Source organism: Limulus polyphemus, unplaced genomic scaffold, assembly GCF_000517525.1.
Source record: "Limulus polyphemus unplaced genomic scaffold, Limulus_polyphemus-2.1.2 Scaffold1062, whole genome shotgun sequence".
Lineage (NCBI taxonomy): Eukaryota > Metazoa > Arthropoda > Merostomata > Xiphosura > Limulidae > Limulus > Limulus polyphemus.
Window position 1 is genome coordinate 251945 of NW_013666672.1, and position 19681 is coordinate 271625.

General features: G+C 33.4%; 1 protein-coding gene across 2 annotated transcripts in view; it reads right to left on the minus strand.

Annotated features, from left to right (window-relative positions):
- The window catches only part of LOC111082998 (transcription factor 12-like), a 102881-nt gene that overhangs the window by 57705 nt on the left and 25495 nt on the right, over positions 1-19681 (minus strand). For both annotated transcript variants that reach the window (XM_022389040.1, XM_022389038.1), the window contains exons 3-5: positions 19260-19371; positions 7690-7715; positions 4623-4655 (exon numbers count right to left, since the gene is read on the minus strand). In XM_022389040.1, coding sequence (XP_022244748.1) covers positions 4623-4655; positions 7690-7715; positions 19260-19371 — 171 coding nt within the window. The remainder of the gene's footprint in view (positions 1-4622; positions 4656-7689; positions 7716-19259; positions 19372-19681) is intronic.

The following is a 19681-nucleotide window of genomic DNA, read 5'->3' on the forward strand; positions in this document are numbered from 1 at the left end:
ATCTTAATGTTACAATTTCTTTATATAAATGCCACAGTTTCACTATAGTACAATTACACTTTCTCTATTATAAGGTCAGTCTATTTAAAATAATTTTACAGTCTCTCTGTAGTAATGTCACAGTCTCTCTCTGCAGAAATGTCACAGTCTGTCTGTAGTAGTATTCAGACTCTCTGTAGGAATACCACAGTCTTTCTATAAAGTAAAGTCACAGTCTCTCTCTGTAGTAACATCAGTGTTTCTCTGTAGTAAATTCACAGTATCTCTATAGTAGTCATAATCTTTCTCTAGTAAAGTCATAGGATCTCTATGAAGTTTCTCTTCAGTAAAGTCCCAGTTTCTCAGTAGTAATGTCACAGTATTTCTATAGTAATAATCACACTCTGTAGTAAAGTCATGAGCTTTCTAAAGCAATGTCACAGATTCTCTATGGTAAAATCATAAATTCTCTGTAGTAATGCATAGTTTTTCTGCAGTAAAATCACAGTCTCCCAGCAGTAATGTCACAAACTATAGCAATCACTTAGTCTCTGTATAGTAATGTCCCAGTCTGTCTGTGTAACATTACAATCTCCCTATATAGTAATGTTGCTCTTTCCATAGAAGTCATAGTATCTCAGTGGTTATCTCACAGTCTATCACAGTTTCTCTATCATAATGTCCAGAGGTGTCGGTGCTGGGGGTGCTACACTTTACATATTTGATTTATATAGCAACTGTAAATTATATTATTATATTAATTGGGGGGGGGGGGGCATGCCCCCAGACCTCCCTAGCATGGGAGCTGCTTTTAGCAAATTCATATACTTTCAATCTCTCATTGTAAAATCTCCTACTTTGCAACTCCTTCCTACACCACTGATGTCATAGTTTAGCTGTAGTAATGTCACAATATTTTCCTAGTAAAGTTACAATTTCTCTATAATGATGTCACTATCTCTGTAACATCCCAGTCACTATAGTAAACTCATAGCCCCTTTGCAGCAATGTCAAATTCTCTCTATTCCATTGTTAGTCTCTCTACAGGAATCTCATAGTCTCAATACAGCAATGTCACAGTCTGTCAAAAATAATGTCACATGATATGCTGATTTAACTTGATGGTGAGTTTGAAATCTAAATAACATTACATTAGAATATTCTCTCCTCTTACAGACATGTGCTCTGTAAATGCTTGGCTGTTTTTTAAGTTACACTGCCAAACTAGAAATGAAAGACCAAAACCCCTTATGGATTTCTGTTGTGAAACTGCCCACAGTCTTTTGATGAGATCAAAAGTGAATAACACTGGACAGAAAAGAGGATGACCATAACCATTGATATTATGCAACATCATTGCAGAAAAATGACACCAAATCCAGTTGCTGACATTAGATATGATAGCATAGGATATTGACCATAACATGCAGTAAGCAAGAGATGTAAAACTTTTCACAAAAAACTATTCAACAATTTCTTGCGATAAATACAAAGTCAATTTGTGTTTCACAAAGGACAGAAATTGTTTCAAAATATCCTAAATGAAATAATGACTGTAAACTTACTCTGTGATCAACAATTAGTAATGCAATGGTAAGGACATTCAACAGAACCTTTGTGAGTACTTTAATTCTATTTACATCATAATATTTCAATGAATACCTTCATTTTTGACAAGTTGGTCTGGAAGGAATATGCAATGGGTTATTTAACCATTGCAAGCCAATGAAGCACAAACGCATAAAATTTTGCAAAACAAATAAGTGAGAATCAGATTAGCAATAAATTTTATTGTAATCATTTTCTACTTTTAAACTTGTCAAATTTTTCACACACCTTGACTGTCTTTATAATCTGGAAAGAAACTTAGTTGAAAAGGGTTATATCTAATCAGTCAATTTATTTAATTATTCTTCATGTTTAATAAATTACTTCTGCTTATTAGTTCTTTAGGATTTATCAATCACTTTTATACATCAGTATTTATGGATGATACTTTTTCAAGCATCATGTATTTCACATTAAAAGTATTGGAATAACAAACTTCCTAATGTCTTTTAAAGGAACAACTGACTAGTTTTCTTTAATGGAAATGTAGCTAAGAAATCGAGTACACAATTTCAAGAAAAGGCATAAAAAGTCAAAACCTAGGATGTTTTTGTACCTACTTATCCTAATTTTTGATAAGATTTTAAGAAAGTAACTATCTATGAATCATTATTTGATAAAACAAAATATGATTTTTTTTATTTGGTTTACTAAATTAATTATAATCTGGTAATGGCTATACCCAAGTTGCCCAAAAATAACACTTAAAATAAAGGTCAGTCAACTGTGATACTTCTGTATATTATATATTGTATCTATTAATTGATGATAATAGTAATGAAAAAGGAATATGGGTTCCATTTTAAGATTATGTTGCAAAATGGCCATTAAACAAGTAAAGAAAAGAAAGTAAAATATCTAACAAAGCTCAAAACTTAAATACTCTATTTTAAAATATTTTAGAAAATCTCCTGTGGACTGATTTATTATAAAATTGAGTCTAAAAAAGATAACAGGAACCTCTTAAACTTAAGTTAGTTAGTAATCAAAGAATTCTGCAAAATCACATTAAAATGCATAAACAACTTGAAGCAATAGTAAATATTTATAATCAAATTTGAATATCATGCCTGTAGTACCATTACACAGCATTCCCATTTGCCCCTGAAGTGCTAAGATTATAGGGTTTTTATTCATTACACAGTCAAAAATATCCTGAACCAGATAACACAATAGCACGATTTCTATATTTTTCAATAATACTCTAAAACAACTTTAAATTCTGATTAGCTTAATTTTAAACTGATTGCTACAAAATGCAATTAATAAAATAGAAGTTGCGTCAAACGTTCCACATTCTATGAATCTAGACAGCTTCAAACCAAAGTATAAAAATATATATATCATTTTAATTATCCAAATCATAAATTATTAAGCTGTTCTCTGTAAAAACTGCTGAAGTGGTTTTATATCCAGACAGATTGAACAACAAAGTCACAAACAAAAAAAATGAGCTTCTCTTCTAATTTTATGATACTTTTGCCTACTACCTATAAAATAACAAATATTACAAAAATATAGAAAATTAAATCAATATGCCTTAAGTGAATAAAACCTACCATTTTATACACTCTCCTATCAAACAATTAAAAAAAACTTTGAATTTAAAGACTGGTGCAAAATATAGATTTTACTCTTTAAGTGATATGCAATCAGCCTGTTACTTCAAATTAAAAACTTTAGTGATGCCAATATTTAGCTTTTTGAATTAGAAACAAATGAGTGATAAAGGAGTTTTTGTCCTAATTAAACCATTATATTCTTTTATGTATAGTAATAATTTTCCTTTTTTTGGACAATTTGCATATAACATTAGTTCTTTGTGGAGTTGTTTTTGAATAACTACAATAGTAATCATCCTGCATCATAATATTATTGTGAGAAATGATTCTCTATTATTAAAATCTAATCACAAAGGATTATAAAAATCGTCAGTGTAATAGTAGTAACAGTGACTGAACTACAGATCATTATAAAGCATGTTTCATATACACCAAACAATATACAAGTTCATAAATTTTTTTACAGCTGTTATTGCTCTCCTACTTTTCTAATGTTGTTCTTTACATAAAACCTAGCTTGGTTTAGTTATTTAATATATACTTTTATATACACACACACACACACACACACACCCAACATAACAAGAAAAAAAGGAAACTGCATCTCTGGTAAAATATCTATGTTATAATTATTTTTTATCTTCCATCTTTCCTGGAATTCTAGTAAAATGTAAATACTGTTTATTTACATTCAAAATCCTTTAAATTTTCAGATACATGCATCATTATTAAAAGCTAAAAGTTAGTTTCATTTGTCACTCAAGAACTTTACTAATCATAATTCAATACAACACAGAGAGACAGAAGAAGATGAATTCCTAGTCTGAAGAGAGTAAGACAGCTAAAATTGTATACATAAACATAATTACTAAGAGACTAACACTTGAAGTACAAAACAGTTTAACAGTAAAAATATGTACTAAATTTGGCAGCTCGTACTGAGTTGAATATAATTAAAGTACTGGCCCAGGCATCAGTGATTTCTGTAATGTGGGTATGGGATAAGTGGGTATTTAACAGAGGCAATTACTGCACTGGGACTTTTCTATAACTGATACAAACAACTCTACCAACAACCGAGGAATAAAGATGGCTGAAAGTTAAGAAAATAAACAAAAACAAAAATCCTGTAATTTTATTGATCTTATGGCTTATTAAAGTTGAAAAGAAACACACAATTGATAACTTGTTACAATTTGTAAAATATTTATTTCTATTTCTTTGAACTTTACATAAAAATTGGTCTTTATAAAAAATCCTATATATTATTTCAACATCATGGACAACTTGAAGTAAAAGTTCATCTTTTTTCTTTTCATAGCTGCAGTTCACTAACTTAGCAGCATAGGTGATTTTTCAGAACTTCTATGGTTATTTAATGCCATTTCATACTTGTAATTTTTATCATAGAAAAAAAGAATTCAACCTAAAAGACAAAATATTTTTCAATGTCATCTAGTTTTAAGTACTTACCCACTGTTCTTCTAGTTCTTCTATCTCTTCCATCTGCATGTAACAAACAGATTGATATTATAACTGAAACACAATTTATATAAAAGCAATCTGAGTTTAATACAAAGTTTCTGGTAAACAAATGCTGGATGATATTTAGGTTCATAAAGAGAATTTTATGAGAAAAGTTAGCATTTTTTAACACTGAAAATGTATTTCTGATAGATACCTCTTCTCACATAATAGCTTTCCTCAACTTGTGATGTCCTCTGTATGTGCAATTTTTGTTTGCCACAAGCCTTGAGGCTCCCACCTAACATCACATGTTTACAATGTGGCATAGCTGCATTGTAGTAAGCAATTTAGCAGGCAACAACCCCCCACCAATAGGAGTGCAACATACCCTCCTAGCAAAACTGAAACTCTCTATACTGTAGAGTACAATCATCATTTCAAGATCAGTCCAAAAACGAGCAGCATTGTGTATGTGTCTTCTAGTCTGCAGTAGGAAGAGGATCTCAATTGTCTTCACCTCAAGACCAGGAAGCAGATGGGAAAAGCAACTTCCAACAACCCAGACAGGGCACATGTGTGCAAACCCAGTATACAAACAACCCCAGGTTACCCGAGAACCCAATATCTAGGCAATGGTAGGAAGGGGGAATGCATACATGGTGGTCAACTCCAGTTCAAAACCAGACAGTATTCTAAATTTTTCATTAGGTTTGCAGTAGGGTGAGGAACTCTACCAATCACATGTGTGAGGACTTATGTCCTACACTGATCCAACAACTGGTCGATTTGTCCAGTTCAAAACCAGGCAGCATGGTAGGAGGAGAGTACTCACCATCTACACCAATAAAACACAATCACCCTATTCTCAACTGAGTGGAAGTTGTCACACTCAGGAGTAAGCCTCCATTGGCCCATCACTCCAGCAGTTGGAAACTGGGAAGTGGCAAAGATTTCTGTACTCTGCTAGAAGAGGCGAAGAGTAGAAGGCTAGGCCTTGCAGACAAACAAACAAAAAACACCTAAATCAACGAGAAATAAATTGGGTGTGAGATGTGACTCTTTTAAATTGAATCAAGCAACCCAGATGCACTGCCTCCAAAAGAAGGAGAAGAGGGTGGCTGTAGGAGGCTTTTTAGGACAGAGCCAAATGAGAAATGAATCATCCAAGAAGTCCCAAGACCTGGGGCAAAAGACCACCATAGAGTAAGAAATTTCCCATGGGAAAATAAGGGAAGATGAGAAAGAGACTGAGATATGAATGATGTAAGACTTGACACCTATCTACAGATCCCCTAGGAACCACAAAAATATGGGAAGAAAAAACCCGGAAAAGAACGAGAAACCCAACCAATAGTGATTGCAGCCATTAGGACTAACACTACCATGGACTAATGTTGGCAAGAAACAAGATCCCTTTGAGGATGTAAAATAATGGGAACAGGAGACATTGGAGGAGGAGAGGAAAAACAAAGGTTAAGGCTCTCCGATATAAATCCCAGTACTCAACAATTGGCCACAAATGGAGGGCAAAGGTACATACAAACAAAAAAGACTACTGACTCTGAGCCTATAGGACAGCCATCACCTAGACTGACAACATCAAAGTCTAGGAGCGATGGAAGGACATATGGAAAAAGGAATTGGAAGTGGTGACAGAGAGTGGCAAAGAAGAAGCACAGGAGAGATGGTAAACAGTGAGGATAAGGCATAACATTGGCATGCAGCCTCAAAACATGACACTAGAGATGAAAGGAGCCAGAAGAAGACATATGAAACATAAAGGAGGCAAAAAGCAATTGAGTAACAAGGGCATCAAATCCCAACCAACTCTAGGAAAACATCAATCAAATAAGAAGTAAAAATGCCACTGTAGAAAAAACAAGTGAATGAGCATCCATAAAAAAAAATCCACAAAGTAATGGTGGATTACCACAGAAAGAAGGTTAAAGAAGGAAACAAACGTAAAAGGGTAGTATGTGTAAAACGAAGGTATTTAAACTTAAGACTAAGAAAGATCAACAAAAGACAGATGATCTGACCCCCAAATCTGAAGTCTTTACAGTTTAGGAGTTAAACAAAATCAATATAGCATGAAGTCATGACTAGTCAAATGAGATAACAAAGGATAGAGGGCGATGCGTGTATACCCTAGAATAGTGGTAAAAATAATTGAATATGTAAAACATACCTGACAAATCTAGTCACAAAATCATGAAAAAAGGCTGAAGTAGGTGGCAAAAAACTGGCAAACCCTTTTCCATCACAAATGAGGAACATAGGCAGAGGTATGTCAGGGACAAAAGAAGGCTATGACCATATGAAAGACTCTACCATCAGCCACAAAAAAGTTGTCATCTCTCCCAACAGACAATGACAAATGCAACAATGTAATTGGTAAGCTAGCATGAACAAAGTCGTGTTGTTTCACAACAGACAAAGTGAAAGTTACTGACAATTGTGATACAATGTCTTTGGAGATAATTCCACTGAAAAATGCCTATACTTTAAAAGATCATGACTGATAAAATAAGACATGTTGTTACACATTAGTGCAAAATTGAGACATTGTAATTGTATAGAGGAAGTCAGCTGCACTTGGATGGTGTGTTGAACTCCTACTGGTGGAGGGTTGTAACATGCTCATTTGCATGATACAATGCAGATATATCACATGTAAACACGTGATGTCAGGTAGGAGCCTCAAGGCTAGTAGCAAACAAAAATTGCACATATAGAGGGCAGCACAAATTGAGGACAACTATTATGTGAGAAGAGGTAAGGTATCATATCAGAAGTATTTTAGTCTGTTCTTATAGCTCATCAGGATATAAACAAGCTTTATGTTATGCAGTATATTATAGCTTGTCTTTTGTATAAATTTGAGTTCTTATTTACAAACCTAAACCAAATAAAATAGCATTCATTATTAAGTTGGAAAAAGACCTAGAAATATATATACACACACACATATAGTTAATATATTAATTTCAATGAGCTTTCATATAACCAGTTTAACATGATGAAGAACAAATGATTCAATCCTTGTTCATTTTAAGAGTAATAAAATACTTACTCCTCTTTTCCTCTTGTTTGAAACACCTATAAAATAAAAACAATGAAGTTTATACAAAAATGAAAAAAAAAATTATCAAGTTTCTAAATTTCATCCAAATAAAATAAAATTCTTTGGTTCATAACATTTAATATAAAAAAAACATTTTATAAATTTTCTAAAACTAATAAATATTACAATAAAAAACTGCAATGTCAATAGTTATGCCTGCCTTACAATACCAAGTAAATACTTAAATATCTGCCTTACAAGAACATATTCTCATTTTATTGCACACATTAGCATGTTCAAATAGTTTGATCTGGATTTTTTTCTTCACTTCAAACAAATATCTGAAACAGCACCAAACTCGATTATTTCAGTGACACTTGAATACATCAGATGTTTAATACAAGTAGCTAGTGGTAAGTTTGAAGCCTTCAGAATCTACCAGCATGTAATAGAAAGTTGTAAGTTAGAATAAAGAAAAAATAGTTATTCTAAATACAAGGTACAGTAAAAATTATTACAAAAACTTGAGAACAAAACAAAAGTTACAAACATAAAAGTTGGTAGGGCAAATAGAGAAACAATATAAAGCAAACCTAAAGCAATCTATAAGGACCAAAGAAAAAAGAAAGTTAAGCAATATAGTAACAAATAACAAGAGAAAATGTTTTATATCAAGTAATAATGATATGAAAAATCACAATTCATAAACAAGAAAATGGAGAAATAAGTCAAATAGATAAGGAGGAAGGTAACTGTAACAAATAATTGAATAACTATGAAAAATATCAAGAGGATGGAAAGAATGAAATGAAACCAGAATACTCTAAAAAAAAAAAAAGTCCCTACTTCAAAAATAGATAACCACCAGCCATGAAGTCAAAGCTTAAAACCTCCTAATGAAAAGGACCATTGAAAAAAAGAAAGAAAGGAAAAGAGAATTATTACAACAAGTAAAAATGAGGGTCATACAGAGATTCAGTGGAAAAATATGAACCAAAGCACGTCATACTGCCATAAGCTCCAAGATGTTGAAATGATAAAATATTAAAATCTGAGACCATTGCTTGAAAATCTCTTGCTGATAGACCCACACTCCCCAACCTTGGAAAGAAGCATGTGTGATTTGATGCAAATCTGGATGAGGTAAAGAAAGCTGTATTCCCTTTGTTGTGCTCTCCTTGTACAATCACCAATGCAGATAGTCTGTACAAGGAGAAGGAAGGGTAACTGGGGAGTCCAAGGGATCCTGAGCAGGATTCCATTGGCCATTCAGAGTCCAGTGATGAGAACGCATATGTGCCCAACCCAAAGGAATAAAGGCTTCCATACAAATCCAAGTCCTCAAAACTGACAGAACCTCTCATGCAGAAACTGAGGCAGCAGTAAATGCATGGAGAACTGAAAGCACTATCAAACAGAGAAAAAGTGAAGAAGGTGGGGACAGATTGAGGAGGGTGTTGAAAAATATACACCCAAATGGATAAGGTAGTGGGTAGGCAAAAAGAAACTTCACCAGCTTTAGAATCCAACCAATACAAGCTGCTACTGTGTATGTTGAGATGACTCCAGTTTGGAACGAGCTAACAGCAGCCAGTCATCCATGTTGTGGTGTAAACCCAACCCTAGAGCATGCAGAATTTGGGCAAAAGCTGAAACCACCTAATAAAATACATACAATACTGAAGCAAGCCTGATAGACCAGGTGCAAAACTGATACCCAACCCCATAGTGAACAAACCAAAGAGAGCATCTGGACTGATGAGAAATATGAATATGGAGATAGGCATTCAAGACATCTATCTTGGTCATTCATAGTCCTGGAGAAAAAAAAAACCCGAGTGCAATAAAGGGAAATCAGAGAAGATACAGAAGTTAGTTGAGGCAGGACAGGTGGAACACATGACAAAAAAACCTGGAGTAAAATCCTGGAAAGGATTGACTGACAGGCTTTATAGCTCTCTGTGATAGATGCAGACAGGTATTTGTATTCTGAGTTAATGGAAAGGAAATCAGTACAAGAGACAAAGGTGGAGGGGAAAGAAAAAGGATGAAAAATCCTTCTCACAAAACTTGAATTACCCAAGAAACAGTAGTGAATATCCACCACAGAGGAACAAAATTGGCCAAACATGCCCCCACTGGACTGGAAACCACCTGATAGTCACTGGAACTGCTGGCGATAAAGAACCTGACATTGAGACACACAGCAAAAGATGGAACCCCGATGTGGTAGGAACTAGTAAAGAATGGGAGGTTGCAGGACAAGAAAGTTATGGGAGAGGTCATGGTATCAGAATGAGACAAACGAATAACCAAAAACTAAAAAGTCAAATGGGGATTAACAGAGTATACAAGTGATACCAAAGATATTGAAAAAATAAATTGATGGAGAAAAGGAGCCATCTGGAAGTCACAAAGATAAAGGGAAGGTAGATGAACATGTAAAATGACAACATCCTTCCCAATAAGCTCCCAACAGCAACAAAACTACATGTGAAGGGATAGGACCAAAGAGGTCAACAGTGCTAAGGAGGAGTAAGGAGGGAAAGTGTATCCCCCCAAAATCCCTCAGGGGATTGATGGAGCGCCTCAGAAAGGAGGTGTATGTTGGACAAGTACTATAGGAGAGCTGTAAGAGTAAGACAAAGGTGGGAAATGAACGTGGGAGAAATGGATAGGATTATTAGGGACAGTCCCCACATTGTCAAAAGTGATTCCAACTGCTTGGAGTCGAGAAAGGGTTGATTAGCTTACTGATAAGCCAAACATAATGATTAGAAGACCATAAAGAACGAGGCATGCTAACAAAAGCCCTCAACTGAGAAATGAAGTGCTCAGCATGAACCCTGATGTCAGAGGAAGGAGGGAAAAACAAGGGACTCTAATAACGGGTGTCATGTAAAAAAGGAAAAAACGGTATTCCAAGAAAACAGTGAAAACAAGAAAAAGGAACACACCTGAGAAAGCATATCCAAAAAGGTAGAGTTAGGCCTAGTATATTTTGTAGGAGATGCATGGAAAGCATGGCATAGTTAGGAGGAAGAATGTTAGGGTGGCAAAATTCACCTAGTCACAAACAGGTTCAGACAATGCAGGAGGAACCTGAACATTGTCGGGAGAAAAAGGATCCCTTATATAATGATCAATCTCCCGACAAATGATAGCCAAAAAATCATCAATCGAGATCCCCAAACCTGAAGCCAGTAATGTCACTCGAAGTAGCAGTAATAATATCAAAATTTTTAAAACACAAACTTCGGTATTCATTGTAAACTGGGAAGAAGTCAAAAATGAGAAAAAAAATTCAATAAACAAAGGTAAGTTATTGCAGCAAACTATTACAGAAAATCTAACTGTAGCAAATGAACAAATCAAGTAAATCACTATTTCACAAAAAAAGAAATGAACATGTTAAAAGAGTACAATTGAAAATTGTCTGCACTCGATCACTACCTAACGAGAAGTGATAGTTCGGTAGAATCGAATAGAGGGAGTCGCATGTATCCGAAGGGTGTGTTGCACTCCTATTGGTGGAAGGTCGTCACATGATGATTTACGTGCAAGATGCAGTTAAACTACATTGATCATAGGGTACGTAGGAGTTCTAGGCTTCTGGCATGCAAAAAAACATTTGCATATGGAGGGCAGCACTGAACAAGAATTCCTATACATGTGAGAAGAGGTAATGTAGGGGAAAGCATAGGGGAAAGCTGCAGTAAAGGAACATAAATCAGATAAAGTGTTGCACAGGGTAAATTAGATTGGTATTCTATATTAGGAGATATAGTGACTAAATACAGCAAAGGCTAATAGAGGAGTATAGAATCACATCTGAAGTAGAAATTGATCTTAATGATTGAATAAACAAAATCAAACACAAGATAGTGTTAAACAGTAGTATATCTATGGCACAGAGACCCTATAATGCTACAGAGAACTACATAGTTAAAAGCATGCATAAAGTATATGCTTGAACAAGGAGTTAATGAGGAGAGTAATGGTCTTTACAAAACTCCAGTTGAGTTAGTTCCTAAGAGAATTGGCAAGCTAATTAAATCAGGTAACTGTCAAGGACACAATCTACAAGCAAACATAAAAGAAACTTTAGATAGATTAGGTTAGAGTAAGTACTTTTCTTCCATGAACTTGCAAAATGGCTATTGGCAAGATGAGGCTGAAGAATGTGATAAAATTAAAGCATATTTATATTACTATGTGAAAAATATCAGTTTCATTCTGGATATTGGTGGGCCTAAGTTAATATGTCATGGCTTTTTTTCAAAATTGTTGCAAAAATATTTGATTAAACTTCTTTATTGTCAACCTGTGTCAATAAGCTTGGCATCAAGATGTAGTTTACAAATAATTTCTTAATTTCAAACAGAAATATATAAATAATTTCTTATTCCCCCACTTTCCACGTGTCACATGTCTCATCTTTGATCCGAGTTCCCCATTTTATTATCTTTTCGTGGGCTTTACTGTGTCCACCTAATTGCAAACTTATACTATAGATATTGACAAACCAGAATATAATAAACTTTGAATGTTCAATCTTTTTGCTTTACTAAGATATCACTACATTTTCAAAACCCACATGGCATACCTATTCAAAGCTATAACTCACAAGAAATTCTGAAATGTGTTGACTACAGTCACTGCTTCAAGAAATAATAGAATTTTTAATCTATTTATAACTAGAAAGCCATTTAATTCATAGTAGTTTTTGAGCATTCTATTCTAGTTCCAGATGTTATAAAATGCATATTTTAAACTAATATGTACCATGGATTATTTTGTGGACAATCAACATAGTGTGAAGAAAGTCATCTAATTGAAGTTCACTCTCAAATACAAATAGGCCTATTTCCTTAGATAAGTCTTAAACTTCTTGTTTTTTATGTATATTTTTAATTTATTGTTATATGTTTTTTAACTCAAGCTACTAAAATGTAAAATATAGAAACTCATTAGGGTAGCTAACAAGACCTAAATGAAAAATTAAATAAAAACAATTCACAAGAACAGCTTGAACTGATTGCATCAGGTGAATGTAACTTGATCAGTTGTTTACACTACGTCCTCTCACTGTGGTTAATTGACTGTCACATCATTAGATAGGGTATAAAAGGCATTATAAAGGTAATAAAATAGAAAGCAAGCAGGTCTGAAATACTTAGAAAACTAAGGCTGTGTTAGAATAAAAGTTTCAATTCTTTGTTGCAATCAGTAATCATTCTAGAAAAAATGTACTCTTGAATTTATTTTATATTTTCAATATGTTATTTCACTTACAGAAGATAAAGTATAAAGTTTTATTGAAAAACTTTTGATATGTAGGAGGTTTTAGAGGTTATGAAAATGAAATATATAAACTTTGAGATAACATAACAACAAGGGACATATTGGTCCATCTAGGCTGTCCCATCCTCTAAACTAAACTAAAACTATTAAGACCCCCATTAATGAAAAACTGACCCCTCTAGGCATCGTGCAAAATTTTGAAATATTATGTCCTAGAAGGCACTGATTAGTAAAAATAAACTACTTGACTCTACTATTCAGAATCTTTTTTCAGATTTGAAATCCATGAAGTATGAATAAAGATACAGCTGTATGTAAATTTTGCTGTTCACGAGGGCTAAGTTAATCTGTTTGCATATCTAAATCAATAAGTGAGGCAGAAGATACAGCAATTTCTTCCTGCAAATATGAACGTTCAGCTTCATCCACTACATCTTCAGGAATTGTACTATCAATACCCTCATTTTAGCTGGAGTTAAAGAAAGGAATGCCTATATCTTGGAAACAGTGACACAATCTATCTCGCCAATTTCTTAGAAGGACTGAATGGTCCACTGGAATTGTTCTGAAGTGTATATAAGCAGTGTAGGAGGTGAAACTACTACACTTTGTCAAGAAGCATAGTCAGAAGGGTGGGCATGCTATCCAGGGAATATGAAAGATGAAATACCCAGGGAGTATGTGCAAAAAGTTGAGTTATACGAAATGGGAAAAAGAAACAAAAGTCGGAAAGTGTTCGCTGGTAAAGCTCATCAGATTCTGATAAACTTGGCTAATAGCTAGTGATTAAGCAGTAATCCCGACTTGATCTTGTTCAATCAACTCAAAATTTGCACATCAATCAGGTGTAAATAATAGTGCTTTGGGGGATATGAATGACAACCTTGTTTCAATATTCAGTTAATTTGCTCCACACACATTAAGCTTCGACGTACAACAACTTCTTCCTTGGATGTATTGGACGAGCAAATGATTTTAGCAGCATTAACCTCCCCACTGAACCTCATGTGTGCTTTGGCTTCTGGTTTCTGCGTTGAACTTTTTCACTAATGTTGGACCATTCAACAGATTGGCATCAAGTACTTTTCCAGTAGTGACTGTGATACCACCTCTAAATGTTAAGGCCTTGTACATATCCACTTGTTGTTTCTGTCTTCCACAAATGAGTTGAATGACAAATTCAAATATGAAAAGTAGGTATCCAGTCTCCCTCTACCAGTTTGAGCCTCCGTAATAAATCCACTTCTTGATATGGAGAATGTGCCCATCAGTGGAAGACTGCATTCCAACACTGAGATGGTATATATATGGGATCAGATCCTGTGAGGCAGAGCACGTAGCATTGTCACTTTGAAGAATCACTCTACAAATATCAAGACAAGTTGTTCAAACATCCTGTAGCATCTCTTTCAGTTTGTGGAAGCTGACCAACTTGATACTAATAACACTATGCTTGATAATTCATGTTAGTATGCGTACTGTTATATCAGTCATGTGATAAGTTAACAACTCTCGAGGCATGGCGACTTGATAGACAAGAGATTAATAAAGAAAGATAACCATGGGCATCCGCGCAAGTGTGCAGGGGGAGGGAGTGCCCCCCCATAAAAATGAGAAACATAATTTTTCTTTATTCATTCAGCATATGTATATGACTTTTTTATGCAATTCACAATTTCACACTACTTTGCCTCCCCCCACCCCCAATCCCATGGAAAATTTTGCACTCCCTCGAATAATTTCTGTGGACATCCATGAAGGTAACACTAAGAAAAAATATAAAGCTTAACCTAGTAAAGGATAGGATGTAGTTGATTGTTTAACCAGGGATAAAATTAAAGGAGTCCACTACAATCAATTAAGTTAAAACATTTTATGAACAGCACCAGAGCCAAAATTATTAGGAATAAGGTAGTGATGAACAATACAAAACACATGAAACAAGGTGAGGTCAATCAACCTAGCAAGTAAATTGTGAAGCACCATTAATATCAAAAAAGAAGTGTTTACTAAAATAACAGAGAATGTGTAATACAGAAGATGATACAGAATTACAGCAATTAGGAAAAGAACATGGTGATAATGAATAAAAAGTGTAAAACAATACAGGTGGAACAAACACTGATTTAGTAAGTGTCAAAATTGTAACTTCAAAGTGTGAACTCACAAGTCTAAATTATACATGCATTTAAATAAAACTGCAACATTGTGTTCAATCTTACTGTTAAAACTGGATCATCCCCAAGATCTGAGGGATTGTAAGGATTTCAAAGGCTTCCTAATGGGAAGCAAGTATGTAATCAAGGAGTTAGCTTACAAGAATGTGTTAACCACATAGGAGGACGTATACATATTCTCACTCCAATTTGAATAGTGCCTATTAACCTATAATGAATAATAGGCAACACATCAATTGGGTAATGAATCATTACATGGGCTAATCAGGAATGAAAGTGACACTGAATATGGTCAACTAATTCAAATATGCACCAGCCTTCAAAAAGATTATCAGCAAACATATATCAAAGGACTTGATAAAGTGACATTGTTAAAAAAATCTGTATTAGATTAGGTAGAATATTGCCCTAAATTGGATGTGTTGGAGTTAAAAGAAGGATCTTTCTACTACCAACTCTGAAGTGGAAGGTAATGCAGCATCAGCAAAGTTAATGCACTCTATAAATAGATCTCTGACTATTTTGTATGGAACTGTTAATATCTTCTATTGGATGTTTTATTTTATTGTTCTATAGTAAATTTAAAAACTGTTTTTTTTAGCATATATAAATGTTCATATAAAATAAGTATGAAGCTTGAGAATTTTATTGAATATATAAAGTTTTTAATATGGCACGTTTAAGAAGGTAATGTGTTTTTCATTGATAGTTCAAATTGTATGGACAATTTTAAAACTACTTTGTGTTTTACAACATGGAAGAATTTATTTTCATAAGTAAATCAAACCTAGAAGTTAATATGAACCAGAGATCTAGTAGTTGAAATGAGAAAAAAAGGTTGAAGGAAGAAACTTATAATAATAAGAATTCGTCCTAAAAGGACAAGAATGAAAGGAACACAAAACAAAACTAGAATTTCTTTCAAGTTAAAATTATTAAATAGTTGTTTATGTAATGGTTGAATAGCTATATTTAGAATGATAGTATGAATTATGATTTATAAAAGTCCAAGGATTAGTTAGCAGTTATATGAGGAATAAGATCAAGAAACCAATGAAAAACAAGATTCTATTGTATAATGTTATATGTATAAGCTACTAACTTAACTGAGTAAACAGTACAGATTTTCTAGGTTAATCAACTAGATTTTAGTTAAAAAGCATATATGTTGAATGCTACTCATGGCAGGATGTTTACATTTGGGCTACCGTTCATGGCAGGAATACTAAAACATTGAATATCAATACAAGCATTTTCTAATTAGAATGAAACCAAGCTGTATTCCTTAGAGGTCCACCAATGAACAGCTGTGTTTGGTTTCTGATACAGAATACACTGACCAATAGGAATTAACTCTACCTTGATTCTGTGTCAACAAGATGACATTTTAATTAGGTCACAACCAATCAGGGCTAAACAAAAACCAAAATAAAGAGGAATTAAAGAAACAGTTTAAAAGAAGCAGTGAGAACAGCAGAGTGGGAGCTGAGAATCAGAGTTCAAAGCTGCCTGTATCGAGTCACTTCTCTTTCATCCATGACATAAGTTTATTTCTTTATACGTTAGTAAGTCATAAAATGGTTTTTGTTGATTAACAAAATTGTATTTTATTAATGGGTTAAGGCTAAGTTACTAAATGTATTGTAAAACAAAACTTTAATCTTATTGAGTAGAAATTGTACTTCTATTGAGATAAACGTCATTAAAGTTATGTGTGATTTTGTTCTTAATGAAGTCACAGTCTCAGTTCTTTATTCTATATAAAATTTTCTCAAGTTGTGATCTGTATAATATTGCCAATGACTGCATTTCTGGTATTTAAATAAATTACTATTTGTAACATGAAACCTGCTTGCTCATAGGTGCCTATTATAGTTGTATGTTATTGTTGACACCAGGGGACAAAAAGTAAAAACACACATGCAGACATATAAATCTTATTACATCTTTAGCAAAATATCTCAGCACAATATAGGTCCACTGATAGGTACTTGTAATGACAACATTGAAGTTGTCTATATGTATTTTGTAAAACATTCTGCTTTAAAAAAATCTTATGTTGAAGAGGGACCATATATTATTTTTTGCATTTACATACCTCAAGTTCCTTTTTTATTTGCTACATTTTAGAAATATTTCAATGGTTACCTGTTTTTTGGCAAACATGATTCAAGAAGTCATAATGCTGTAATTGTACTGGCCAATGGTCATGTTAACTATTAGTAATAATAAAGAAGATACAGCTCATTGTGTTTTATTAAAGTGAATTTCTAGATTTAAACATAGCATTAAATGCACACATAGCAGGAGACAAGGTTACATGTAAGTTGTACCAGGTAAAACATTGTGGACAAAACACATTTATGATCATTGAAAATTTAGTGATTTTAGTGGGAATTTTGCAGCATTTAATATTATTCAACCAAATGTAATTTAACTAGAATTTTAATGATAAGGATTGCCAATAAATTTGTTGGGTAATGAAAGGCAAGTTGACTTTACAGTCCCAGGAAAGATACCCTGGATCAATAAGGGCAAATCAAAATAAAAAGAAATTTGTAGAAGCTAATAACAAAGGGACAGTCCAAAGAATAAAGTTGATAGAACCCAGAGATTGTAAATTAATGGTGACTAAACTTTTTTTTAGATGTCCAAAACCATAAAGAAAGAGAGTGAGAGAGCTAGTCAGGAAAGAAAAAAACTATTGAATTGCTGATTGTACAAGGTAAGGCACTAGAAACCGTATAAGAAGGGTGACCTAGTACAAATCAGTAATTTTCAAGCAAAGCACTTTCAATATGTGATGATATAAAATTTTGAAGTACTTACGACAATTCTTAAATATTACTTAATCCTATGAGCTGCACCAACTGTTAAGAAACTTATCAACTTCAATACAAACGTATGTCTAAATATTAAAATATGTCATGTCAATTAATTAAGAAATATGTGTTTACATTTTATTAATTTTAAGATATATGCTGTTCAGTTACCATGACACATAATTAAGAAGTGCGGAAGCTATCATAAACCTGAAGAGTCTTTATCGTATTAACACATGTAAACAACAAATCTTACATTATTAAAAGCCTCCCACATGGGTATATAAAATGTATAAGCATTCTGTTTTTAATTATATACTAGGGGAAAGTTTGTGCTTTATGTATGAAACATTTTTTTGGTTGTGGTATTTTGTTTTGTATTTGAATTCACAAAGCTTACAAAATGCAAAGGTTGTGCTGTATATCTGAAGTAATTAAAACAGTTAAGTGACCTGCCTATACTACTCATGTATAGGGTTAGGTATGTAGAGTTCTTAATGAATCTGATGGCCATGTGGGGCATCTGAATAACTGAAAGATTAAACCTAAATGGACTAAACCTATTTCACAACACTTTTAGTACAAAAAACACTTTGCGTCAAATGGTGTGATCAAAAATGATAAAGCAATCGACTTATCTAGTAAGTAATACCAGATCTAGCAACACTTTCAAAACCTGGGTATCAGGGGCAAGTATTACAACTCAGTAAGATGATGGTACCGGTACTCTATGTGTCTATAAACAAATGAAGAAATTCACACACAAAATCTTAACACATAAACACTGCTATCTGAGGTGGAACACTGAGGGATGACAGATCCATTCCTAAAATACTTTTACCCTTGCAGTACATAGCACTATCTACATCCACCCTTCCCTTATACATATGGTGACATCATCTGTACTTACCCACTCATAATTTCATCATTTTAACAGTTAATGAAGATTAAAAAGCTTCCCATGCATAAATATACACACATTACTCTTTCAATTGTGTGTATATAAATATATATGTATATAATAAATTTATAGAATAATATATAATTATAAAATGCTTTTATTCAGACTAAACAAGTCTACAGGTATTCAAAATTTATATTCCTTATAACTGTTTTTCAGAAAGATTTCAACGATAGTTTTCTTAAAATTTAATTTATATTATAATGCTCTGTATCATTTCAGATAATACACCCCAACAATAAAGACTGAACTGTGTAATGAAAGAGAGAATTTTTCTTAGTATACTCATTCATTATATATGATAGATTTTTATACCTCTACCACCATCTGCAGATGTTAGCCTTTGATGAGGTACATTACTAAATTGGTAGTATGTGGACTCTGTTGATGGAAGAGGGTCTGGAACTGACAAGCTGTCAACACATTCCTATAATGACAAAATGTATCAGTACTCAAATGCACTAAGAATCTGTTCATCTGCTTGTGATGCCACAGATTAAAAAACTGTCCAACATGAAAAACAATAAAAAACACAGGACTTAATAAATAAGTCTTTATAACTAGACAGGTCTGCATAACTAATACATGACAACCAAAGATTACATATAGTTAACAGCTAATGACTTGTAAAGATACCCTTCATTCACTCACTCACAAAACTACTAACTAAAAGGGCAACTATTTGTGTATAGTACACTATTAATTAAATAATCAGCTGGTCCTGTAAACTATGCTAC